General features: G+C 49.2%; 1 protein-coding gene across 2 annotated transcripts in view; it reads right to left on the reverse strand.

Annotated features, from left to right (window-relative positions):
• Positions 1-27,409, reverse strand: part of CFAP65 (cilia and flagella associated protein 65) — an 825,303-nt gene that overhangs the window by 400,182 nt on the left and 397,712 nt on the right. For both annotated transcript variants that reach the window (XM_069616861.1, XM_069616860.1), the window contains exons 18-19: positions 10,660-10,885; positions 238-366 (exon numbers count right to left, since the gene is read on the reverse strand). In XM_069616861.1, coding sequence (XP_069472962.1) covers positions 238-366; positions 10,660-10,885 — 355 coding nt within the window. The remainder of the gene's footprint in view (positions 1-237; positions 367-10,659; positions 10,886-27,409) is intronic.

Here is a 27,409-nt window from a genome sequence, read left to right on the forward strand (position 1 = left end):
GTAAATAACCCTATGCAAATTCCCACATGTCCTGAACTTATTTACCTATTCCAGATGCCAAACTGGACAAGCCATTCAAATGCACCATGTTATCTCGGACTTGTCCCTACTTACCCCTTCAAAATCTAATTAGGCACTAATTGTGCCCTCATTCGCGCTGCAAGTTCACAATCGTGGATTATAAGAAATAGAATAAACAAATAAATATGGTTCAAATATTCTAGTTGATTTACTCACCAATTCACAGGCACAGTCCCTTTGTTTTCAAACATGAGAAGGGCCACAAACGGATCAGATCCCACTGGGGCGGCTCCAAAGTTGAAATCCAGCATGACTGGTGTGAAGATTGAAGGACGTTGAGCTGTACTGTGAGAATAACAAAGATAAAATAAAAACATCACACCCAGCAAGTTGCTGCACTAGCAATATCCGACAGGCATAATGAGTACGCCGCTGAGAAGGATGCATCCTAAAAGTATTAAGTGTACGCAGTAGATCAGGGGATATCTTAAGAGGAATGTGTTGTGTGTCAGATCAGCACACATTTTAGAGGTAATGTGTACAACATAGAGAATACCAGTGCTTGAGGAACAAGGAGTAGAGCTGATCACATCAAACACAAATGCATTCTAAAGAACAGTTTACGGCACAGTGTGCATATAAGCATATTTATGTGTATATACACATACACATATATCGGGGCGTATACATGGGGAGTCCCGGGGCCACCAATAGCCTCACACGCGACTTGCAGGCCTTTGGCTATCACTTGCCTGCTCACCTGCCATTTTGTTATTTTTATGGGCTATATTTCACGCCTCTGGAGACACCAGACATTCCGATGCAGGGCGTGAACCACATAGGGGAAGAATTGCCGTTTCTTTTTTAAATTGTTGGAAAGCAAACACCTTGTATTCCAGCAGGTAAAGAGTACCCCTGCCCCAAACCAGAATATCTAAATAGCTTTCAAATTAAATTCTTACACAAGTGAAGCAGCAGGAGGAGACTAGAAGGATTCCTTTGACATTTCTCTCATTTTCTTCTTACTAGCAACTATCAATTTCAGAAAGTTAAGCAAAAGGTTTGGCCATACCCCTCCTGGCATCTAGCAAAGGAGCTCAGGCAAGCAGTGGGTCCAGGGGAGGTGGTGGAGGCAAGGTAGTTTGAATTAGCTGAAGTGAGCTAGTAACTTATCTTATTTTCTGTTCTCTCGCCACACTCCAGATCTCTTACCATGTGAAGGACGAGAATGTGTTTGTAATTCTTTTCACTTCCCCCACAGGTGTTTAGGATTAGTTGTAGTAGAACTAGTTGGAGACAAAACACCCATGGGGTTGAGAAGCTCCCATGGACTGTGACCAGAAGATACCCGACAAGATAAAAGGCCCCTGGGGGGCGCTGTTGAGCAGCCAAGCAAGATGGCCGCTTAGCGTCGGAGCTCTGTCACGGCACACCTAAATCCTCGCTCCACCAGCGCTAATCCGCTCCGCTGCGGCACAGAAAGTTAGCGATTCGAATAGCGGCGCTGCCCGCTCTACTCTCCTGAAATCCCGAGGCGAAACGGCGCCCGAGACCCGAACTGGTGCAGCCTAAGGCCGTCCGAGGCCTCTCGGATCCACGGCGGGCTGATCGCCGCCGGAGGAGCAGTGACGCCGCGGGGCCCCAGCGCTGCTGACCGCGGGCCCGCTACCCCGGGGGCTACCTGGAATATCCAGCATCGGGAGGAGCTGTGGTCCCCGCTCCTCCCGCGCCACCGCCCGCTGCCGCCAACGAGGGGCCCCCGCGAGGGAGGCCGGCCCCGCCTCGGCTGCGTGGAGCTCCCGATCGCCGCGGCTTGCGTCGCCTGGCGGGCCTGCGCCGGACGGAGCGGCGACCCGCTGCCCCTGCGGGGAAAGGCGGATCACTCGCCCGCTCTCACTGGTGAGGGAGCCAGACATCCCGAGGACACCGCTGCTGGGCCCTCCCGCCTCCCCGGGACAGCCGCGGGGATCGCTGGGAGCGCTGCTGCAGCTGCAGGCCCACGCCGGACACAGCGCTTCTGGAGGCCTCGGGGTAAGTGCTTGGCGCTGTCCTCCCTGACGCCTCCTGGGAGAAAACATAGCTAACCCCACCTGGGGGTCCCCCTCACCTGCTTCTGGGCTCGGGCCCCACCTGCCTTCTACACTCTGAATTCGGGGCCTGACCTGACACCTGGCAGCCGCATAAAATACCTGGGCTCCCTGGACGACCGGGGCCTCTGCCCCCCCGCCGGAACTACACCGCCCGGGACCCCCTACCAGCCCACACCTCCTTGGTGGCCACACTGTCACCCGCCCCTCCATCCTGCGGGCGCACGGGTGGCCCCCCTGTGCCTACAGTCCTGTCATTGCCTCATCCACCGACCCCACGCCCGTTGCCCATCTCTGACCCGGCCGGAGCCGCTGGAACCTACCCGCCACAACAATGTCCAACAGGGCGCGGGGCGCCAACAAAGCGGGCGCTATGGACAAATTCACCAAACCAGCCCATCGGGCAGACCAGGCGTCCTCCTCCGCGACACAGGAAGATGGCGAGGCACTCCCGGACCCCCCTCAGCCTGACCTCACTACCATGATGGAGTCCATGGCCAAAAACTTTGCTTCCTTCCATGAAAAGCTGGACAATATTAATGCTAATGTCGCCTCCCTACGCGCCCAAATTGACCAGCACGGGTCCAGGCTCACGGAAACAGAACAGCGGATAGGGACCAATGAGGACCACATCCACACCCTCCAAACTACGGTCTCAGAGCTCGTCCGCGACATGAAACAGGTCAAGGCCAAGAACGATGACCTCGAATCGAGATCACGGCGAAATAACATCCGAATAGTGGGGGTTCCCGAATCCGCACTCAAGGGCCGCATGGAGACCGCGGTTGAGCAGCTTATCAAGGACCTCCTAGGCGATCCTGTGCTCTCCCCGTTCTTCACTGTTGAAAGAGCACACCGCTCCCTGGCACCCCGCCCTAAGCCCGGAGACTTCCCCAGGCCCATCATCGCTAAACTACTCAGCTACAAAGACAGGGATCATATCCTCCGCTTGGCCAGGGAGAGGGGCGAACTAAGGTTGGAATCCCAAGTCATCAGAATCTTCCCTGACTTTTCGGTGGGAGTCCAGATGGAGCGACGCCGATTCAGTGGGGTCAAGAAGATGTTGAGAGACAGAAAAATTGAATACTCCATGCTTTTCCCGGCCCGCCTGAAATTTATCCACCGCAACAAGAGCTATTTTTTCACGGTCCCGGATGAGGCCGTCAAGTTCATCGAGGCTCAGGTCGCCCTGGTGAACCCGCCTGAGGAACCGATGGATGGCGACTGACGCCGAGGTTCCTGGGCTCCTCCCCTGACCCTGGGTGGAGATCGAGGCCTTGCAAATATTTCCCAGCCTGGGGTGCCGCCTCCCTGTGCTTCATGACTCCATGAACAACCCAGGTCTCTACCCCGGGGTCGGGGCCGCACCGCTGCCCATGGACCCACAATGGACTCCACGTCGCCCTTGCTATACTGTAATCTGCGGTTATCTGTTACCTGTAACCTCCACTTAAATTGGCTAATAATGCTGGTAAGAATATATATGTCGACATTCACTCAAGTTGCATTATAGGTGTGCCTGACGGCAGCAGCAGCCCCCACTGCAGCTGCAAGGCCGTTGATGGCAGTTAAGTTGTGCTCGAGCCCCCGTTGGGCTCCCTTCCAGGCGTTGCCGAGTTGGGGATGGCACGCAGTTTCGCTTCAGGGTGGTTGCCTATACACTGCTGGGTATTGCTGGGCAGTGAGGGTGGGGGGTGGGAAAGTTGGGGTTTGCTGTTTTCAAAAAGGCGGGTTGGTCGGGACCGGTGCGACAGGGCGGCAGGCCTGCTGCACTACAGAGCTCCATTTTAAGCTCAAAATGAGAATACACGCCTGGGATGTCCCTTAACTCATTATCATGGCTATCAGAATACTGACATGGAATGTACGTGGGCTGACCAACTTCACCAAATCTCGCAGGATTACGGCTTATGCGCAAAGGCATGGAGTCAAGGTTCTCCTGCTGCAGGAGACTCATGCTAAGAAACTCCTGGCCTCAAACCTCGCACAGTCTTGGGGCCCCAACAGGTACTATACCCAGTACTCCACTCAGTCCAGAGGCGTCCTTACTCTCATCCACAAATCAATAAGATTCACGCTTCACACATCCCACATCGATCCCGAGGGCAGGTTCGTGATCCTACACTGCTCATTGGCCGGCGAAGAATGCCTGCTTGTGAACTCATACGCTCCCAATATTGATTCTCCCGACTTCATGGACACGGTGCACGGCATTCTCATGAAATATGTTGAGGTTCCCATTGTGTGGGGGGGCGACATGAATCTCATCCTCGACACAGCCCTAGACAGGACAACCACGGCCAAGAGACCGGTAGCCCGAGCGGCCAAGCGGTTGCTGACCCACATGAGCTCCCTGAAACTACACGATGTGTGGAGAACACTCCACCCCCGGGAAAGGGACTACACCTTTTACTCCACGGTACACGACAGCTCCTCTAGAATAGACCTATTCCTCCTGTCCAGCAGTCGGATGGGTAGGGTGTCCGAAGTCAAGATCCTAGCGCGCACACTCTCCGATCATTCCCCCGTGCTGCTCGAGATCCAGCTGGGTTTCATTGCAGGGACCCGCCCCGCTTGGCGTTTCAAGTCCAACGCCCTATCAGACATAGTCTTTAGAGCAGAAATACTGGCTGACATAAACCTATTCTTTGAAACCAACAAGGCCCCCGACACGTCCGCTGGGACCCGCTGAGAGGCCTTCAAAGCCTACATCAGGGGAATGTGCATTGCCAAAGAAGCCGGGGTCCTCAAGTCCATCAGACAGGCCTTAAGCCGCTCCGAATCTAAGCTCAAAACTCTGGAGCGGGATTATGCCGCTAGGCCAGTACCCGCTACCCTAGCAAAAATTAGGACGGAACTGGAACTATTTGAGACACATGCCCTTAGCGAAGTGAGATACCATACCCGCCCTGTGGCTGCCCGCAGATATGGCGAGGCAGACAGGCCTGGCAGAACTCTGGCCAGGCTGGCCCGGGCCGAGAGAGGCGGGACTCGTATAGATAGCATTATCGATAATACGGGGTCCAGACAATGGGCAGACCAAGCTATCCTTGACACTTTCGCCTACTTTTATGCCACCCTGTACGATCCCCAGCCAGAGCACACGACCCGCGACCTAGATGACCTGTTGGAATCCATCCCTATGACCCTGATCTCCCAAGACACCAGGGAACTCCTAGACGCCCCGTTCTCACTAGAAGAGATAGTCCAGGTGATCTCAGATCTCCCTAAGGGCAAAGCCCCTGGCCCCGACGGACTCACTGCTGAGTTCTACCAGGAGCACGTGGCCATACTAGCGTCACCACTACACGAGGTCTGGACCGAATCACTCCGCTCACACTCCCTCCCCCCCTCCCTAAGAGAAGCACTAATCACTGTCCTCCCCAAACCAGGGAAACCCCCAGACGAATGTGGCTCCTACAGACCCCTGTCCCTTATCAATACTGATATGAAGATTTTTGCCAAAGTAATCGCCAACAGATTCCTTCCACTAATGCCCCACCTAGTCCACGCCGACCAGAGTGGATTTGTCCCGGGCCGCTCTACAGCACTTAACATCCGGCGCCTATTCAATGTGATGTCGAGAATTGACCCGAATGCGGATGCTGTGGCAGTCACACTAGATGCCCAAAAGGCGTTTGATATGGTCTCGTGGCAATACCTGTGGGCCGTCTTGGAGAAAATGGGAATTGGGCCGAACATGATCGCCTACATACAGCTGTTACACACGGGACCGTCAGCTAGGGTACTAATCAACTCCGTCCCCTCTCCCCCCTTCGCGTTGCATAGGGGCACCCGACAAGGCTGCCCATTTTCCCCCATCCTCTTCGCACTCGCCATAGAACCTATGGCCGATCATGTCAGGAACCGTCACACTAATAAGGGAGTCCACTTGCAGGGCACACCGGAAATCATCTCGCTGTACGCGGATGATGTCCTCCTCTACGTCAGACAACCCTCCACACACCTGGACCCTATCATCCGAGACATAACAAAAATAGGCACTTATTCGGGCTTCACTATCAACTACTCGAAATCCGAAATTTTCCCCCTCACTATGACAACCCAGCAACCGACCTGCGAGTTCCCGCTGCGCTGGTCCCCGTCTGGGATTAAGTATCTCGGGGTTCAGGTGTCAAGGGATGCAGTCTCCCTGCTGGCGGACAACTACAATGCAGCGGCGCTGCTCATTGAAACCAAGATGCTTAGGTGGCGCAATCTCCCTCTGTCCCTAGCTGGGAGACTCTCCCTCATAAAGATGATCGCGGTACCCAAGCTACTCTATATATTTGTAAATGTGCCGATTTGGCCTGGCAAGCAGTATTTCAAGAGGCTCCACGCGCCATTCGCCCAATTCCTTTGGCACTCGGGGGCGGTCCGTAAAAAGTGGCAACACATGACCCTCCCGTACGAGAAGGGAGGCTTTACTGCCCCCGACTTAGCTTTTTACTGGAACGCCGCGCAGGCCCAGCATGCTACCCATTGGTACACACACCCCAACCCGCCCCCACATGTCAAATTGGAAAAAATGGCGGGAGACGGCATCCACATTATGACCCTGCTACTGCACCATGGTTACCGGGCGGATGTTCCGTGGGACCCGGTAGCATCCACGATTAGGGCATGGAATAACATCCTCTCCCCTGGTCCACTACGGCGTCCGTACTATAAGTGGCTTCCCTTATGGCAATTCCCTGGCCTAACCCCCACGCATGACCAACACCTCTCCCAGCGATGGGAGAACCTGGGGTACCGCGCCCTAACTGACCTGTACCATGAAGGCTCATTCATTACCCCTCTAACACTACGCCCCGGGCACTCCGGCTCCGCTCTCGACCTGTTACAGTATTACAGACTGAGGGCAGCGGTGCGGACAATGTGGCCCTCCTTTCCAGAGGAGCCCCCTGACTCGCCTGAACTCCTGTACATTGCGAACTCCGCAGGCTGTAGGGGCATAGTATCCTCCCTGTATGAGATGCAGATGGGGAAAATAGAGAATGCCTCCCCGGGGCCACGGGAGTCGTGGGCCAGAGAGCTCGAAACTGAGATCACCGATGAGATGTGGGGTAAGATGTGTGCACTCACGCGGAAGGTATCACTCAGCGCCAGGTTCCGCTGCATCCAATACAAGCTACTCAACAGACTCTACTACACCCCGTACAGAGTGGCAAAATTTACGCTTAGTTCGACACATAAATGCCCGAAATGCGAATCGAACGTAGCAGACCACGCTCACATGTTTTGGTCCTGCGTGGCGCTGCGCAGGTTCTGGAGGGAGGTGACACAGGCGCTCACTGAGATAATAGATGCCCCGGTAGAGATGGACCCATTGGCCTTGCTATTTGGCATATGGACGGGAGAGAGTGTGACGAGAATGTCGAGGTTCTTGAATGTCAGTGTTATGGTTGCCAAACGATGCATATTACAATGTTGGAAGCGCCGCACTCCCCCTACCCTCATCATGTGGCTGAACGCCCTTGCGTGGGTACAAACATGCGAGGAGGGGTACATCGGCACCCTGCCAGCTCCATCCCGACCTGCAAATGTATGGACCGAATTCTGTAGCTACCTTAACGGCAAGGATGGTGCCGAACAAACATCAGCCCCTTCCCCGGCACCACTTGACTCCTCCTGACACGCACCATAGGAGTACGAATCTGTCTTTTACGTAATATGCTTGCCCTACTACAATGTAAATCTTTCGCTATCATTGTTGCAATGTATATTGATGCTGTAATACTGGTTTTTCGTTTGTTCTCACTTACAAGATAAATGTACTGTACCTGTCTTGACCACCTGCCAATAAACAGAAGTTTAAAAAAAAAAAAAAGATAAAAGGCCCCTTTAGAAGGAGCCCAGGGTAAACGGGACCTCCTGGTTACTGAAAGTAGATCTTTGATGAAAGGCAGTTATAGAATGCTCACAGCATTCCAAATGCCTGAGGCTCCTAGCCAATTAATTCTCTGGTGCATTTACACTATCTTCACTTGGAAATGTGACCATTTCCCAAGCACTACCTTTCCTACTAACTACTCCTTCAAGTAGAAGAAAGACTACCACCCTGCATCCCCTGAACCACAATATCTGAACTGAGTTGTAAAGCACTGATAATTAAGGAAAAGTGTTGTAAAGCAAACACTTTCATAACCATCTACTTCTTCAAGTACAGAGTACCTCCCAAACTACAATAAAGTCATCCATGAGCAGCCCCCTAAACTGCGTACCACCACAGAGTCTGCATCAGCAGGGCCGGACAGTACCCCCCTCAGCAAAAGGATGAAGCTTACGAAATCTCTTCACCAGTCGTGATGCGTAAACGTAGTGAGCAGATTCCCACTGTCTATCCTCTGGGTCATAACTCTTTCAAACGATCAGGTATTTCAGATCACCACACAACCGTCAAGAATCTTCTACTTCATATTTCTTGGAATTAGCTTCAGCGTGGTGGAGACTTTCCTAATTGAGTGCTTTCCTTATAAGGTTTTTAGCAAACTAAGAAGTAAAGATGGGTGTAACTTTAACACCTGGAAAAGTGTAAATCTAGTAGTTACCGGGGTGAGATTATTCTCAATTTCAAATGGGGCGAGAAACCTAGGATTACGTTTATTTCTTCCTCTCAAGCGAAGATGTTTTGTAGACAACAAAACCCTCTCCCCCCACCTGATATTCAGGACGTATGTGGGCCTCACGATCAGTAAATTGCATACAACTATGCTTACTCCCTTGCAAGTGATAATGCCTTTCTGTAAATTCTCCTTCATAACCTGCAGTCTACTCTCAACATCTGGAACGGAAATCTCAACCCTTCCTAACTCCAGCAAGAAATGAAGATGAAAACCATGAGTACAACAGAAAAGGAACATGGATGTTGAATCCTTCACTCAATTGTTGCAACTAAACTCTGCTAACCAGATCAGATCCACCCAACTGCTATTAACCTTGTGCTCCTTCTAAAGGGGATTTCAGCAAGGGTTCAGTGGTTAAAAGACTGGTAATATGAAATGTCCCTGAGACTGCTCGTCTGTGTGGTACAGTACCTTGACACGTTGGAGCACAGCAAACCTGTATAATCAAGCACTCCCTTAGAGTCAGCCACGGGCCCCTTGAATCCACCAGGTCTGTCATGAACTTGTGCAGAAAAGAAAAATCCCCCCCTTACTTTCTTCTATGCACTTACTATATCAGCATTGTCTCTGACCAAGTATGATAGCAACCTTGTCTGTCTCCTTCCCCTCCTCTACTTGTTTTCTCCCTCCCCCTTTCAGCACTATCTGAAATGTCGTCAGGCCTAGGTACGTTAGTCGCTTGTTTTGTTCCTCCCCTCTCTTTCTGCATCCCTCACCTTTTGTAAATCTCTGGTTCTACCAGAAATATCGTCAGACCTAGTACGATAGTCGCCTGTCTGTTTCCATTTCCTTCCCACTCTCCCCCTCCCTTCCTTATCCATGTCTTAGCTCTTGCACTATCTGAAATGTCATCAGATCGAGTACGATAGTTAATTTCACATTCTTATTGTTCATGGCCTGTAAGAATGTCATTGTATTTTCCATTGTTCCCTCACTTGCCTTGAAGCGCTTTGAAACACATTGTGTATAGGCGCTAAATAAACTATCTTATCATATCATAGCAGCTAGGAGTAGTCATTGTGTTTCCCCCTCTAAGCGTGTCGAGAAGACCACTAGAATTCGCAGCTGCACAGTTCCGAGACACTCCAGCTTCATCAGAGCTGGTGAAGACATCCATCAGATCGGCCCGAAGCACCTAACTCTCCAAGAGAACGTCTTAAAGAAATAGAGAAGAAATAAGGAGGAGTCCTTTGACATTTCTGTAATTTACTCCTTACTAGCAACTATCCATTTGAGAAAGTTACGCGAAAGGTTTGGTCAGACTCCACCTAAACTCTAGTGAATGAGCACAGGCAACCATGGTGGGAAGGGGAGGCAGTGGGGTCAAGGCCACTTGAATTCACTGAAGTAAGCTTGCCATTTGTTCTCTCTCCATGCTTCAGATCTTCAAACCACTTGAAAGCCAAGAATCTGTTTGCTATTTTCTCCACTTCCATACCCTTCATGATGTTGTTTTGGGTTCAGCTGTAGTATAACTAGTTGGAGACAAACGTCCAGTGGAAGTGCGAGGAGTTCAGCAGCTCCCGGGGATTGCAACCAGAAGGGACCTGACAAGCAACAGCCTGTTTGAGTGTCTCTGTAAATATCCAGGGCAACATTACCCAAATCCCATGCAAGTAGAAAATCAGGACAACAAATGTAAGCAGCAAAGCAGGACAATATTACAAGAAATCAGTGTAAAACATGAAATGGAAAAAACCTTCTTTTGATTTTATAGGCACAATTTACAAATATAGCTCCCATCTTGGAGGCATACAGTGTTAACGGAATGAAAGGTCATATCTTACAGGTATCAGATGCAAGGGTTAGGAGGGCTCAAAGGCTACAAGATGCACTGCTCCACAACCGGTGGATGAGCCTGGCATTACCCATATACTTTGCCCTGCTCCATTCTCATGGACCTTTCAGAAGGCCTTGAGACTCACCTATGACGTGTGGGCACCCTGTAAATAAGCTCAGCTGGAGTGGGGTCCCTCTCCAGGTAGGCATTCAGCGTTTCCAGGGAGAAGAGCCTCCAGAGCTGCATTCTGGTTATGCAGTTAGAGCTGCATTCTGGTAGAGCGTCACTGATGCAGAAGGATGGAAAGATGCCCTGCGCCGTGGCCTGGCATAGCAATTCCTTTTGGCTGATGGTGCTAGCAAGATCCAAGGCTAATGGAGGGAGAGAAAGACAAATGCATTGATCAAAGCAGCAACCGTAAATAGATGGTGGACAGAAAAATGTATGACGTGGATCTGAACTTCAATTATACAATAGTTGTATCCACATTCAAAGAAGTGCACGAGTGTATAAATCGTTTTTTAACATAAGACACAAGTAAAGTTTACAACCATCTTTACTAGGCTCTGACTGAAGGACACCTTGATAATGCTTTGATTACTTATCGGTAATACCCCTTACTCTGAGTTCAATTCTTCCTCATCTTAGCCCTTACAGGACCTTGTGTGAAAGATCTATTTGTATTTAAAAAATATGCTGCAGCTTGCCACTCCCCTCTTAGGTTGGGCTACATCTCCCTCTAAACACACCCCACTTCCTGCATTACTATAAGAAGCTGTCAGATACAATGGGCCTCATTATAAATATGCCGGTATCCTGGCAGTAAATCCACCAGGATACCGGCAAACTGAAGAACAAGTTACTTCTTACCTGGTAACGTTCTTTCGACGGGATGTTCCTCCGACGTATTCCTTATCTTTGATAATACGTTTCCAGCTTGCTGGCCTCGGAAATGTTTTCTGTAGAGGGCGCTGCGCGACGACGTCCGCCGAGTCGATGTCCCTCGACGGCTACCGTATCGGCGCCGACGTCACCATGCCCATAAATAGCCACGCGCTACGTCCGTTGCTCAGTTCCGTTTTTTAGCATAAGAAAAGACATGCCTGAATCGGTTAGTAACCTTGAAGGAGCGAAAGCTGCAACCACAAGGGAAGTTATCACTGCGGGGATGGATGGGAGGGGCGATAAGGAATACGTCGGAGGAACATCCCGTCGAAAGAACGTTACCAGGTAAGAAGTAACTTGTTCTTCGAAGGGATTGTGTCCTCCGACGTATTCCTTATCTTTGATAGACTCCCATAGCAGTGGTATGTAATAGGAGGAGGGAGTGATAGTGTTATGTATCCCTTTAGGGATGGACCGAATGTAATACAGCCTTGCCAAATCTGGTCTCTTGAGCAGTGGAGGAATCCAGATTGTAAAAGTTTGTGAATGTATGTGCGGACGACCATGTGGCAGCCGCACATATGTCCCGGACTGGTACCCCTCTCTGGAGAGCCGAAGAGGCTGCGATACCCCTGGTTGAATGAGCCCTGAGATTTTGGGGTGGCTCTTTCCCTGCTAGTCTATAACATTCCAGGATGGCCAAAATAATCCACCTGGAGATGGTTTGTTTTGTTATGGGTAGTCCCAACTTGTGACCTGAGTATCCTACAAACAGTTGGTCTGCTTGCCTGATCCTAGCCATTCTGCTGATGTAAAAGCTGAGAGCTCGCCTAGGGTCCAGCCTGTGTAGCCTTTCCTCCTCTTTCCCCGGATGGGGAGGAGGGTAGAATGAAGGCAAGGTAATTTTCTGAGTAATATGGAATTCAGAAACCACCTTTGGGAGGAAATTAGGCTTCACCTGTAGGACAACTTTGTCCTTGTGGAAGATTGTATGTGGGGGTTTACAGGAGAGAGCTTGTAGCTCACTCACCCTCCTAGCAGATGTTAGTGCTACCAATAGGACAGTTTTAAGCATGAGAAATCTCAATGCGCAAGAGTGAAGAGGTTCGAATGGAGTGCCCATTAAGAAGTTTAAAACTAAATGTATGTCCCATAATGGAACCTGGAATGGTTTTGGAGGGTAAACATTAGTTAGACCCTTGAGAAATTGTACCACTAGAGGAATTTTGAAATAGTATGGTTCCTCCGCAGTGCGCTTGAAGATAGAAAGCGCTGCGAGATAGCCTTTTACAGTGCCAACTTGAAGGCCTGAGTTAGCCAAGTAGAGTAGAAACGATAACACCGTTGGTGTACCGCATGAAAAAGGGTCGATATTCTCTTCCCTACACCAGCTGCAAAACTTGTTCCAACGGCAGCGGTATAAAGACTTTGTTGCTGGTCTTCTGGCCGAAAGCAACACCTCCATGACGTCATCAGGGAGATCCCAATCCTTGTACCTCAACCTTTCAGAAGCCAAGCGTGAAGGTTGAGGGTTCTGGTGTCTGGATGGAGAACCTGACCTCCCTTCTGCGAGAGAAGATTCTCTTTGAGTGGAAGACGGATTGAAGGGCAGATGGACATATCTAGAAGGTCCGGGTACCACGTTCTCCTGGCCCAATCTGGGGCAATTAGGATCATGGTTTTCCGGAATCTTCTCAACCTCCTGATCATTTGAGGAATAACAGGGACTGGTGGGAACGCGTAAAGGAGTGGAAACTCCCAGTCCACTACGAACGCATCTCCTAGAGCTCCTCTCGGGGGAAATTCCCTTGAACAGAATAGATCGCACTTCCTGTTGGTGCTTGTGGCGAACAGATCCACCTGAGGGGTTCCCCAAAGGGCGAAGATCTCTTGAAGGACTTCCTGAGCTAGCTCCCACTCGTGGGAGACTGTGCTCTGCCTGCTCAGAGCGACCGCTGTCAAATTCTTCTCTCCGGCTAGGTGGACTGCTGATAGAGAGATTCCTTCCTGAATTGGCCAAAACCAGAGCTGCATTGCCTCTCTGCACAGTGGCAGTGATCCTACGCCTCCTCTTTTGTTGAGGTGTGCATGGCCACCGTGTTGTCCGTCATTATCAGGACATTTCTCCCCTGTACTGATGGCAGGAAAGCTTTCAGCGCTAGTCTGATCGCTCTCAGCTCTAAAAGGTTGATGAGTAGTCTGGACTCCAATGGAGACCAACGTCTGCTGATGGTCAAGTCGTTGGCATGGGCTCCCCACCCTGTGAGCGAGGCGTCTGTGACTACTGTTATCTCCGGCCATGGTTGCCAAAACAGTTCTCCTTTCAAGATGTTCTCTGGATAGGCCCACCATTGAAGGTCGCGGGCTACCTTGTCCGGAATCCAGAGGAGATCTGTCATTCTCCCTGAGAATTGTGCCCACTGAAGAGATCTCATTCTCAGGCGAGCCTCTGGCACAAGGAAGATGCAGGATGCCATGAGGCCTAGCAACCTCAAAAAATCAAAGGCTGGGAGACGTTGGGCATTTTGAAACTTGGTGACCATCTGTAGAATATCTTGAGCCCTCACATCTGGTGGCGAGGCTTTTCCCAGGGAAGTGTCCAGGACCGCTCCAATGAACTGGAGTCTCTGAGATGGTATCATCTGTGACTTCTTTAAATTGAGGGAGATGCCCAGTCTGTGAAGGAAGAGGCAGACATAATCTAGCTGGGTCTGGGCCTGTTCCGAAGATACGGCCCTGATCAGCCAATCGTCCAGGTAGGGATAGACGTGGATCCCTTCCCTCCTTAGACTCGCCGCCACTACCGACATCAGCTTGGTGAAGACCCTCGGGCGGAGGTCAGCCCAAATGGCAGAACTCGAAATTGATAATGAGAGTTGCCAATTGCGAACCTCAGGTATTTCCTGTGCTTGAGATGGATTGGCACATAGAAATAAGCATCCTGAAGGTCCAGAGATACCAGCCAGTCCTGGAGCTGGAGGGCCTGAAGGATCTGAGAGAGAGTTAGCATCTTGAACTTGTCCTTCCTGAGCAACTTGTTCAATTCTCCTAAGTCCCGGATGGGTCTCAGTCCTCCGTCCTTCTTTGGTATGAGAAAGTAGGGGGAGTACCAGCCCTTGTTCCTATCCGCTACAGGTACCGGTTCTATAGCACCTTTCTCTAGCAGGTCCATAATTTCCTGCAAGAGGAGCGGCTCTGGAACTCTTAGGGAGCTGTTCCCCGGTGGATGACTCTGAGGGATGTGTAGAAAGGGTAGGCAGTAACCTTGGGCAACTGTCTCCAATGCCCAAGCATCTGACGTTAAAGCCTGCCATTCCGTCAGATGGTGAGTTAACCTGCCCCCTACACGTGTCTTGTGTGTGAAGGCCTCAGAGTGGTTTGGGGGTGGCTGATGCAGATGCCGAGGGTAAATAGGCACCTGCAGCTGCTGCGGTGTTAGTACTCTTGACCCATCCACCTCGGGTGGATCTCCTTTGGCCTCTTTGAGCCGGCTGTCCTCTGCCTTTCCCGAATGCAGAATAATAGCGAAAGGACTTTCGTCTCCCAGAGGTTCCTGAGGGGCGAAAAGGAGTTTGGCGGATAGCAGCTCCTAAGGATTTTGCTGCTGCTTTAGAAGTCTGCAACTTTTCCAGACTGTCATCAGCCTTTTTCCCGAATAATGAAGAGCCGTCAAAGGGCATATTCAAAAGTCTGGCCTGTACATCAGGGGCAAAGCCCGACTTTCGCAACCACGCATGCCTGCGGATTGTTGTACTTGCCGCCATGGCCCTGCTGATACTGTCAGCGGAATCGATGCCCGTTTGAAGTGATTCGCACATGGCATCTTTGCCATCTTTAATGATGTTAAGGAAGGCTTCCTTTTCCTCTCCTTCGGGTATGCAGTCAGCCGCTGATGAAGCACACTCCCATAGCGTGTGACTGAACCTGGCGAGCGTACAGGTGGCGTTGATGGACTTCAACACCATACTACAGGCAGAGAAGACTTTCTTTGCCATAGAGTCGTACCTCTTGTCATCCCTATCCTGTGGGACAGTAGGTTAAGCAGTCCTACTGCTGGATGAAGTTGCCGCTTGAACCACCAGGCTCTCTGGGGTCGGGTGTTTTGACAGGTATTCAGGGTCAGCAGCCGCTACCCTATACTTTGTCGACAATCTTTTATTGACTGCTGGGATAACTTCGGGGGTTTCCCAATTAGATGCAATTTTTCTTTGTAGGGCTGCATGGAAGGGGACCACCGAGTCCTCTTGTGGGCCTTTGTCCAATATATCTGTTAGATCATCCTGTTGGAAAACAGGTGAAGGCGCAGACCAACCCATAAACTCAATTATTCTAGCCATCAGGGTTCTATATGGTGTTTCGGCATGTTCCCCTGGGTCTGGCTTTACCAATTCCACTTCTGGGGAAGTGTCCAGTCCACGTGCCTCATGAAGTGACTCCTGTAGTTCCTTCAGCCTTCTTTCTTCAGAGGTGAAATCCTCTGCAGTAGGCAGTGTGGTTCTCTGTAAACCAAATGTTTCCTGGTCAGAATCTTCCCCTTCTTCATAAATTGAAGAAAGACCAGGGTATTCTGACCTCTGAAATGGAGTAAAGCCCATCTCTAGGGCCGAAGGAGCCAAACTCGTCGTTATTGGACGAGAAAATGTCGATGTCGTCGACACCGATGTAACAGGCTTCGAATGCGCCAAAAACGGCGTCGATAAAAGGGGTCTCGAAGAACTCGAGAGGATCGGGATCCTACTCGAGGGCATCGACGACGGTCTCGGCATCGTGCCGGAGGCCCTTGAAATCACTGTTGGCTGTGGAGCCTTGGCCCTCTCTTTCATCGGCGTCGAGTCGATCGACCGATGCGTCGAGGAACCCTTCGACAACGGCGTCGATGGCGCCGATCCGTGCGTCGAAGGAACCCTCGACGACGGCGTCGAAGACGGTGCCTTCTAACCCGATGGCTCATGGCGCTCTCGGGTGGAATGTTTCGGCGGGTGCTGCGACCCGCGGCGTTTGGATTTTTTGGGTTTTTCACCTGGGGTATCACCCTCAGCTGTCTTTGAGGGGGTCGAGGCCGCGTTCTCGAATACGCTTAACATTTTCTTTCTGAATTCCTCCCACTCATCTTGAGAACTGTGTTTGGTGGGACAGGAGACTCTTTCTGGGGACACAGAAGACAACGAGGAATGGGACCTTCAACGTCTCTTTTTTGAGTGTCTAGATCTCGATGAATGGTGGGAGCTTCTTCGAGATCTAGAATGGGAATGTTTTCGACGGCGAGGAGACGAATGCCTCGACTCAGCCGACGAAACCTTCGAGGAGGATTTGGCTGACTTACCTCTCTCGAGCTTCCCCTGTCGCTCCTTCAGGGCTTTCGCCATCATGGACATGCAGTCCTCACACTCCGAACAATGGTGCTCGGACCCCAAGCACCATAAACAGACCCTGTGTGGATCCGTTATTGACATTTTTTTACCGCAGTCTCGACATTTCTTGAAGTCGGATCGCGGCGTCGTCGGTTCCGATGAAGAAGCCATCGAGAACGATAAGGAATATTCGAGTCGAAATAGATAGTAAACCTGACTGAACTGAGCAACGACGTTCCGAGGCCCCACGAAGCGCGGAAAAATGGAACTGAGCAACGGACGCAGCGCGTGGCTATTTATGGGCATGGTGACGTTGGCGCCGATACGGTGGCCGTCGAGGGACATCGACTCGGCAGACGTCAACGCGCAGCGCCCTCTACAGAAAAAATTTCCGAGGCCAGCAAGCTGGAAACGTATTATCAAAGATAAGGAATATGTCGGAGGACACAATCCCTTCGAAATACTGTTACTGGCACTCACTCTGGTGGCCTTACTGCCAGATTACGAGTGCCAGCAATGGTTTTAAATCCCCATTCCATAGAGTCCCATAGGACTCTATAGGGGGATTGCCAGTAATACTGGCTGTATTTTGACAGTAAGGTGCCTGACTTACCTCCAGCTCGTGGTTGGAGGTAAATCAGGCAACCCACCGGAAAACTTGCAATTGGCTGGCTGGTGCGGAAATGTGCCTGTATATGGGAATAACAGTACGTTATTTCCACACCGGCCAACCTGTAATGAGGCCCATTAATGTCTGGAAAAATAGAGGGTAAGATGTAGGGAAGAAGGACTTGAATGAGGTACAGTAAGTTTGGGAATTACCTATAAATAATTGAAGCATTACCACCTTATCTCTCTTCCTCGTCCCAGTCAAAGATCGAGGACATATCAATCCCCATATATTGATACAAAGACCAACATAGAGGTGCTGATGACAAACGTTAATAATCCATAGAATAACACATTACAATTTTTCCACTTTGGGTCACTCAGGGAACTAAAGAGCCAAAGTTATTGACATAAGGGTCTACATTCAGCAAATAGCTTAACACAATCAGACAGGGACCCCATGTTGCTGGTCTACAAATCTCAGTGAGAGACACAACTTTCACCTCCTCCTCCGAGGCTGAGAAGCTCCTGGTGGAGCACCACTGAGCAAAGATAAGTGAGAATGTTGATTGTACGCAAAAACAATGGGATCCCTAATCCATCCAATAATGTCAGGATAGAAGGCTTCTGGTCCTTATGCCCAGCATCACAAGCAACAAACAAACAATTCCATTTACTGGAAAGGCTTTGTAAAATCAAGATAGATGAAAACTGTTCTGCCCACATACAGTAGAGACAGTAGAGGATTGTCTGAGGCAAAAGTGCAAAGAAAGCTCTCCTGCGACATATGAAAAGTGTTCACTACTTGAGGCAGAAAGGAAGGAGATGTCTCAGTACCAGACCCTCAGGAAGAACCCAAAGCTCCCAAATACCCCCAATCTTCTGGCCAATGATATAGCGACCAGATAAATAAAAACCTTGCAGGTCAAAAACTTCTTTGAGACCACTTCCCATGATTTGAGGGGATTATCTTGAAGATTCATAAGCACAAGAGGAAGGTCCCATGGAGGAGTGGGAGACCCCACTGAAGGGCAAGAAAAAGTGAAACCCTGTCAAAGATAACAGGTGTAGGATTCAATGACTGCAATAGCTCCCAAGGGCTTTTTAAATATTCATATAGCCTCCAATTTTGCCCAAAGTGTAGAGCACACCAAACCTTTTGCGAGGAATCAGAAATTCTAAGAGGATCACTACTCTGAAGATAACCTGACCCAAAAGAGCCCGAGTGGTTTTCATAAGCCATGAAAGTAGTGGGAAGTGTACATCTCTTGACCTCCGATCTCACCTTTTTTGGAAAGACGACTCATGAAGCCCCACCTTTCAGTTTCCATCCATTGAGATTAAGACGGTAAGAGTCTTGAGCAAGAGAATAGGGGAATTTGAAGGATGCAGGTAGATCTGGAGTAATAATCATGACATCACTAAAGGGAATCACAGCATTCTGGGCCACCTTAGACCACCATCATCATCGCAAAAGTCCCAGTCTGCCTTGATCTTTGCCAGGACTTCTTCTAGAAGTGGTATCAGAGGGAATCCAAATAACAGTTTCTCCAGTCATATAAATGTCATAGCATCCATTACTTAGCAAGCCTTTCTTCCGTCTAAAATTAGAAGACGGTATCTGTTACTCCTTTGTTAAAAAAAGTCTGGCCTAGATTCAAAAGATTTTTCCAATTTTAGGCCCATTACTACCGCCCCGTTTTCTCCAAGGATCCTGGACATGGTGGCTTCACTGCAATTTCAGGAATTCTTGGAAAATTCTGGAGCCCTTCATTCTTGCCAATCGGGTTTTCGGACCAACTATGGCACGGAAAGTGCCTTGTTAAATATGAAATCGGAGATGCTTCAGCTCGTGGATCAAGGCAAGGTCGGGCTGCTGATGTTGTTGGATTTATCAGCAGCCTTTGTCAACCATGACAAACTGCTGGAACGGTTGAGGTTTTCTGGTGGCATGGATCATGTCCTTTTTGATGGGTCGTATGTCAAGGATTGTTTGGGCAAATGCGTATTCACTCGAGGAGCTTCTAAAACTGGGCACTGCTCAGGGTGCGTGCATGTCTCCCTATCTTTTTAATGTGTACTGTCACTCTTTGTGTGATCTTTTGGACAGGCTTGGTGTCCACTTTACAAACTATGCAGATGACACCCAGCTTGTATTCCAACTAAGCGGCAAGTATACAGATGATTCAGGCTAAATAAAGTGTACAACTCTATCCAGCGATGGATGACCCACATCGGAATGTGCTTAAATGCAAAGAAAACCGAGATGATGCTTTTTGCTCATCTCAGGCAAGATCCAAGTTGGATCCGCAGTATGCTACTTTTTCTGTCGAAGGTCATGTTATTCAAACTGTGGATAAGGTCAAAACACTGGGAGTAGTTTTTGAACCCTCCTTGAACATCAATGCTAATATTGATAGCGGTGTGAACAAGGCTCAGTAGAATTTACGCCTCCTTAGGCTAGTGATATGATATGATACGATATGGCATTTATAACGCGCCTATACACAGGTGTTTCAAGGCACGACGAGGGAAGGGATGGGAAACAGAGGGAAGACAGACAGCGATCCTACTAGGCCAGGTGACATTGAGATCGCGCAAGTGCAGTGGACGGGGGGAGGGGAAAAGTGCATGGGATGAACAGAATTAATGAGGATAATATATAGAATAAATAGTATAAGAAGTGCACCCAGCTGGTGGCAAGAACAAGAGTAAGTGCAGACATCAGGTGTCAAGTGCTAGTAGGGGCTGTAGGGATACAGAAACAGTCCCTGAGTGCAAGAGTTGCCATGGGGGTAGTGCAGGTGTGCAACTGGCAGGGGGGAGGGACCTGGGCCCGAGATCAGAGGGTAGCCAGGTAAACCAGTGAAATTTCAGATTCGTCCAGGGGATCAGCAAGGGAGAGGGGGAGAGAAAGCGGAAGCAAAGAGGAATTTCTTGAGGTGCTTCCGGAACCGTAGATGGTTCTCCTCAAGTTTCAAAGAGGCAGAGAGGCTGTTCCAGAGGGAGGAGGCCCCAGCAGAGGAAAGAGATCTACCACCAGCTCGCTGATTGGAGAAGCGACTGACCCTGAGGAAGTTGGAGGCGGATGAGCGAAGTGCTCGAGAAGGAAGATATTTAGGGAGAGAGAGTTGAAGGTATTGCGGTCCCAGGCCCCAGAAGGCCTTGTGGACAATGCAGAGGGTTTGGAACTTAATCCTCGCTGCCACTGGGAGACAGTGCAGAGATTTCAGTCCTGGAGAGATGCCGTCCCTGGGCTTGAGGCCAAGGACAAGTCTTGCAGTCCCGTTTTGGATGAGTTGTAGAGAGCGGAGAGTAGAGGCAGGCAGATTTAAAAAGAGGCTGTTGCAGTAGTCCAGCCGAGAGAGAACCAGGGCTCTGGAGACAGTGAGCTTCTGGTGGAAGGAGAGGAAAGGAAGAATACCTCTGAGGAGGTGCAGCTGGTAGTGTGACCTCTTGGAGACATCAGAGATGTGAGGAGAGAAGGAAAGTGTGGAGTTGAAGATGACCCCGAGATTTTTGGCCTCACAGGTGGGAGCAGGAAGAGGGCCAAGAGAGGCCGGCCAGAGAGAGACAGGGAAGGAGGGAGCAGGAGTGCCAATGAGGAGAATCTCTGTCTTGCTGGCAGTGAGGCAGAGATCATTGGCGGCACACCACTCCTGGATGGCGGACAGACAGTCAGAGATGAGAGAAGGAGAAGAGGTTGCTGAGGGGAGCCTGAAAAAGAGCTGAGTGTCATCATCATAGCACTGAAAGGCAGGGCAGAGAGTGGCTATGCGGCAGGCAAGAAGTGCCAGGTATTGGTTGAACAGCAAGGGAGAAAGGTTAGACCCCTGGTGAACACCACAGGTAGAGAGAGATGGAGGAGAGGAAGGACCTGAGTTGGACGGAGGTCAGCCAGGCCAGGGCCTGATCGGTGATAGCAAGGTTATCATGGAGACGCTTGAGCAGGATGGCATGGTTGACTGTGTCGAAGGCAGAAGAGAGATCAAGTAAGATGAGGACACAGGGTGTGTTGGAATCAAGGTTGGAGAGCAGGTCTTCACGGATGTTCAAGAGAGCAGTTTCCATGCTTCTGGCAGCTCTGAAGCCAGACTGATGGGTCATGGAGACAGCCAACAGATTCTGAGTGAAGATTAAGCTGGGAGATGGCCAGTGAAGCCCTATGTTTCAGAGGCAAACTGTTCCACCTTGGTACGTGCCCTTGTGATGCCTCGGTAAGGCTATTGTAATGCCCTCATGTTGGGGGCCAGTAAAAACAATCTGAGACAACCTCAGGTCCTGCAAAACGATGTGGTTTGCATCGTTAAGAACATAACTAGACAAACGCCTATTTCTTCCTGTAAAAGAAACCTTAATTGGCTTCCTGTGGAGGCGCGTGTCCACTTTAAGGCGATGACATTGGTGCACAAATGTATAAATGGTCATACAGCAACATACTTCAAGGATTATGTTAAGATCTATACTCTGACCAGGCTTCTAGATCTAGTGAAGGAATATGCCTCTCAGCCCCCAGGAGCAAGCGGGTAGGTCCTTCATCACTCAGGTTGCCCCCTTGTGGAATAAGCCTCCTAAACATTTACGTGCTGAAACTGATCTTCTGAAGTTTCGAAAGGGAGTGAAAACCGTTGTTTTTGGATAACCCCCTTTTCTTGTATTTTCTGCTAATCTGTTTCAATCATCTGCGTTGTCTTTTAGCGCCCTTATGCCTGTGGTCTTTCGGCGCACTATAAGTGCAAATAACAATAACTTAAGTCATGAGAGCTGTGCATCTTTTGCAGTCAATTGGGAGCAGGCTGTTGGATGAAGCAAAGATCTAGCCAGAGGTGACCCATCAACAGGCAGATCTGAATGAATGCATCATCAGATGGATGGATGGAAATCTTGTGAAGATGGGAAACGCCTGCTGAAGGAATTGACAGCTAGATTCTACATCCCAGGGATATAAGATGCCAACAGGGACAGAAGGTGACTTTTCACCCAAATGCCTAACCCCTGAGCCAGGTTTGCTGATGACTGAACTTCAGCACCTTTGATTGGTTTACGGAGGTGTTTATGACCAGTTTGCCCATTTGAAACAACACATGAGACCCCTGTAGGAGAGCCTTGATTCCAAGGACAGGCATTGATACAGCCTTCAGATCTCTCCAATTCGAGGATCTCATGACCCCCGGATGAAGAACGACGGACTTGAAGGAATTGAATCCCACTGTTGCCTCAAACACTCCTTGATAGCCTCTGTATCCATTATAGGTGAAAGGGAGAAAGGAATGATCCACTGAAAATCATTGTCCATCAGCCACCATAGGAATGAAGGTGTCAGACTCTGGGCACAGAGTGTGGCGAGCATTGGCTCAAAACATATCTTATTAACATGTAACAATAATTCAGATGTAATTATGCCCAGGGAACTGAGAACAGGCATGCTGCCATTTCCTACTGGACTTCATGCAACTGAACTGATTAATAAGCCTTACGTTGAGTCTGAAGCTCCTCCATCTTCCACAGTGGAAGGAAAATGTGTCCTTGAACATTATCAATGCAGGCTCAAACGTACTTCAGAACCTGCATCAGAATCAACCTCAATTGTTTCTGATTGATCAGCCAGTGGTAGCACGTCAAGATACTACAAACATTCAGAGCATCAAGCCTTGTTAGATGATATGAAGTGGCATGAATGAACGAGTCATCCGGGTGCAGCTGCAGGTGGATGCTCTCTGTATTAATAAGCAGATCAGCAGGTTGAGAACTTTGGCAAAGAGTATGGGTGCTGTTCTGAGCAAAGCGGGCAAATAGCATCACCCGGAACTGATAATAGGCCACTGCCACCTTGAAATACGGAAACCTCTGCCCTGCAGGTGCATTTGGAATATGGGAAGAGGCATCCTCCAGACCGAGGGCCAACTTAATCTTCAATGTGGAGAGGACAGATCTGACAGATAAGTGTCCAACTGAAAGACAGTCCACTTCAGGAATGTGGAGCCTTTTCAAGTCAAACGCTGGACGAAATCCATAGAAAACATACATAAGGAGCACGAGCGAATAGAAACCAGAGTCCTCCTCCCTATGTGGGAAACGTATGATAGCTTTCTTGTTCAGGAGGCCCTTCACATGCAGAAGCGATGCCTGCAATTTAATCTCAGCTTTTGATAAAGTTCAGACGTGGGCAAAGAGGTGTGGGCTCCACAAATGTTATGCTGTATCCTCTGTGATGATATTCAGAACCCACAAGTGTGAAGTTGACTGTTCTCAGGCTGTGTATAAGTCTTGAAGTCTGTCTCCCACCACTCAATTCCCCACTGGACTCACTTGAATAGTGAGGACTGTAGAGTTGCTGGCCTCACATTGATAGTGGTATCACTATATCGTCCTCTGCAAGGTAGTTTAGATAACGGAAAGGAGGCAGATTGTGATGCACCGCCTCTAGGCACCTGGCTTCTACATGTCAACAAGGACATTATGGGTCTGACTGGAGGAAACAATGGCTTCTCTTAAGCAGCTTGCTTTATGGACTCCTGAGGTTTGCTCTGAACAACTTGTAACCCATAAAGAGGAGAAGGAGTGAAGAATTGTGGGCCACACTCCCCTTTAAAAACTGCAACCACTACCATCTCCTAGTGCGCAATATATAAGAGGAAGCTGCTGATGATGATTGCTGGGTGTGGCAGGCTAGGCTATGTCAGATATGAACTGTGTGTGCTTGTGATTTGTAAATGGTCTTTCCCCTTTTGTAATGGCTTGGCAGGCGAAGAACGATGGTCTGCAGAGTTGCCCAGAGCAATGCCAGAGGTTAAGATTAATTTAAAACCTTCCAGCCATCACCTCTTTTGTTTTGCTTGTGTATCATCAACATCTTCTCCACACAGTGGGTCTCATTATGTGCTGCCAACCAGAGAGCATCAATGTTTTCCAACAGAGACTAGGTTGTGTACGTAGCATAGGATGCTTCCCAGACCATAACATTGCAAGATGCAGTTGCTCTCTTTAATATACCTTCCACCTTACAATTGACCGGGTCGTACAGGAAAGCATCCCGAGAGACCACTGACAATTCTGTTAAAAACAATTTAAGGAGAGAGTCGATTTTCAATACTGGTGGAACTTCTGCTCAAACCCCCTCTATGGGTATAAGCCGATAAAATGAGCTGGTATTTCAGTTTTTCACGGGTCTATGAGCTCCTTCACCAGCAAATCTCTGATAAGATGGACCAAATGCATCCCCTGGACAACTGGAGTCTGAAGTCGTCGTACCCGTATGCCTTCAAAAGTCAAAGGCTGCACATCATCAAACCCAGATTAGCCCTCAAATATGCAAGAACTTCACTCAGAGTCTCTTATATAATTGCACGACTCATGGGACCCTCATTCAGGCCCTCCACCTCCTCTTCCATGATTATCCTTTTCTTTGTCAGGGTTTCATCCAAATGAGACACCTTCCTTCCTTTCTAGTACACTGAACAGTTTGTTCTATCATCTCTTCGAACATATCCATGGAAAAGCTGGGACACTGTGGTGCAAAAGGTCCTCGCCTTGGTGAGCAGACAGTAAAGGAGCCAGAGGCATACAGGTAGGTGTAGGCACTATAGGAGCAAGTAACACAGGAGCAACAGGTATAGTATGTGCAGGTTCCACAGGAGCCGTTAATCCTGCACAAGCAGGGAGCAATATGGCAAGGCCTGCAGAGAACACTGCTGGCATGCATGACAGGAGCAAGCAGGACAGGAGCCAGTGGAGCAATGGCAGAGGTAGCCATAGGAGCAGGAAGCACAGGCCTGGGGTCAGAAGGGAGTAAGACTGGCTTAGGAGAAGAAGGTCTACGCGTCTTCAGTCTGTGAATCCGAATGGAGGGTGATGACGCTTCTCCTTCTGCTACTTCTTTCCCACACTCTCAGGAATGAGAGCGTCTGTGTGCACGATGCTTGGGGGTAAGCGCTAGCATGGGCAAATGTTTGCATCAACAGGACATACTAAGAATCAAGGCACAATAACAATGGTGCCTGTAAATATAAGGCATCTTACTGTGTCCTGCCCTGGTGAGTGCACCTGCAGCTCTCGAGGAAAATAAATAAAGGAAAATCAATTAATACAGATCAGGACAGAGAAAAAAGAAACTTGCATGCATATATATGTAATCTGAACAGGCCAAATGGACAGGAAGTGGGGTGGGTTTGATGGACACATATATCCCAACGCCCTTAAGTGAGGGGCTACACGGGGATATATATCAAGGAAATTAGAATTTACACACACGCTCTGACCCAGGATAGTGCTCTCACTGTGAAAGGACTGGGAAAAGGAAAATGGTCCAGAAAAGTATCCAATATATATTTGAAAGCAGTAGGGGAATGTGGTATACGTTAGTACAGCTAGGATTGTCTTGGAAAGCTTTAAACGAGTGAGTTACATCGGTTCACCATACAAACAGCATATGCAATAGCGGATATGTATTGCAAATACACTGAGCAGTTTAGAAACTCCAAGACCCCAAAGGAAACAAAGGTACATACAATGTTGTCAGGTAAATAACAGCAGTAGTTTAGGGAGTTGCACAGGTTTAGAAAACATTGTCAATAGGAATCAAAAGGGTGAAACCAATAGTTACTCAAAGTTCTAATTAAAATGCAGCTAAACACTAAGCACTGCTTAGTGGTACCAGAGGTCAGGGCAGAGGTAACCATCTTGCCATGGCGGCACGGCTAGAAGAGATCCAGGCCCAAGTTTGATGACCAGAGGCTACGGACCAGATAGCTGCAGTGTGTATGACTAGCCCACTAAAGACAATCATTGAGATCATAAGGGCCTTAAAGATAGACAGCAAACACAACCCCGAGACCCGGAAGAAGGTGACCAGCCACACAAGATTGAGTGTGCGCGGGGACAAAGGACCTGGGGAGGGCTACGGAGACTGTACGATGCAGCAAGAAATGCCCATGATGAGTGGGTGCAAAGGTCTTATTATGTGTATAATTGGAATTGGTTCTGGCTAGAAACAAGTTCCAAGTTACAGTTCTGTTAGCAGACTTGTTGGAGGTGGCAGAATCAAAACCAGATGCTCCCGACAATGAAAGGCACTCTTCCGATCACCCATGAAGAGGAGGGCATGTCAGCAGCAAAAAGAGCAATGGTGACCCTTCAAAGGCCAGTCAACAGAGGCAGTGGGCTGGTCCCATAATGAGGAGCAGCAGTAGGGGATTGAGTCAAGAAGTCCCAAGATGGGGCAAGATGTGTGGCACTGCACGTTCAAGCCAGGCATCAGGGGACTCCCACATCAGGTCCAGCAAATGCCCCAGAGAGAAGGAGGTTTCAGGAGGGCATCAGGGGCGACAAGCAAGTATGGAGTTACTAGTATAGAAGGCTGGAAGGAAGGCATGGATGTGATTGAGTTGAGATTCCCCAGTACAGAAAGTCAGAGAAGCTCAGCAGGAGGATCACGAGTACAGACAGTCCAGCAGCACCAGGATCCCCACAGTCACCCCATCTCCTCAGATTCTTCAAGGAATGATTTAATTAACAAATTTCTAGATTGGACTGGCTACTAACAAGGCGACTTGATGGTGTAGACAAAAATAGTTAATACAGCTGCCTTTGCCCAAACAAACACATTTTGGGTGAGAATACTCACCCATAGTCGATACTGAATGTTCAAGCAGCACCCCTGTCAAGGTGGCCATAGCAGCACCGAGGGACAGCACACTATAAATGAGTTACAGCTTCATGGGTACTTCAATAGAAGTCCCTCTGACAGCAAAATAAAGTGTATGAAAACATAACACCATCAAAAGCTTAGGTTAGTTAAGTCAGCAAAAGGAAAAGGAAATCATTTTTGGCCTCACATGGGAGATCCATATGTTTCATTAGATTGTCACCCATTTTTCACCGCCACATTGGAGCAATTTTTGTCAATGTCTTGTACATATTTCAAAGGATTTTGCTGATGTAGAAGGCCAGAGTTGTCCCTTCCATTAACAGTCTAAGCGAAATATTGTAACCTAAATTCAAAACGCAAAATGTGGGAAACAATATCACTAGCAGGTTCTAGGTATCGTGAGA

The sequence above is a fragment of the Ambystoma mexicanum genome, chromosome 9 (assembly GCF_040938575.1).
Source record: "Ambystoma mexicanum isolate Mex_15411 chromosome 9, UKY_AmexF1_1, whole genome shotgun sequence".
Classification (NCBI taxonomy): domain Eukaryota; kingdom Metazoa; phylum Chordata; class Amphibia; order Caudata; family Ambystomatidae; genus Ambystoma; species Ambystoma mexicanum.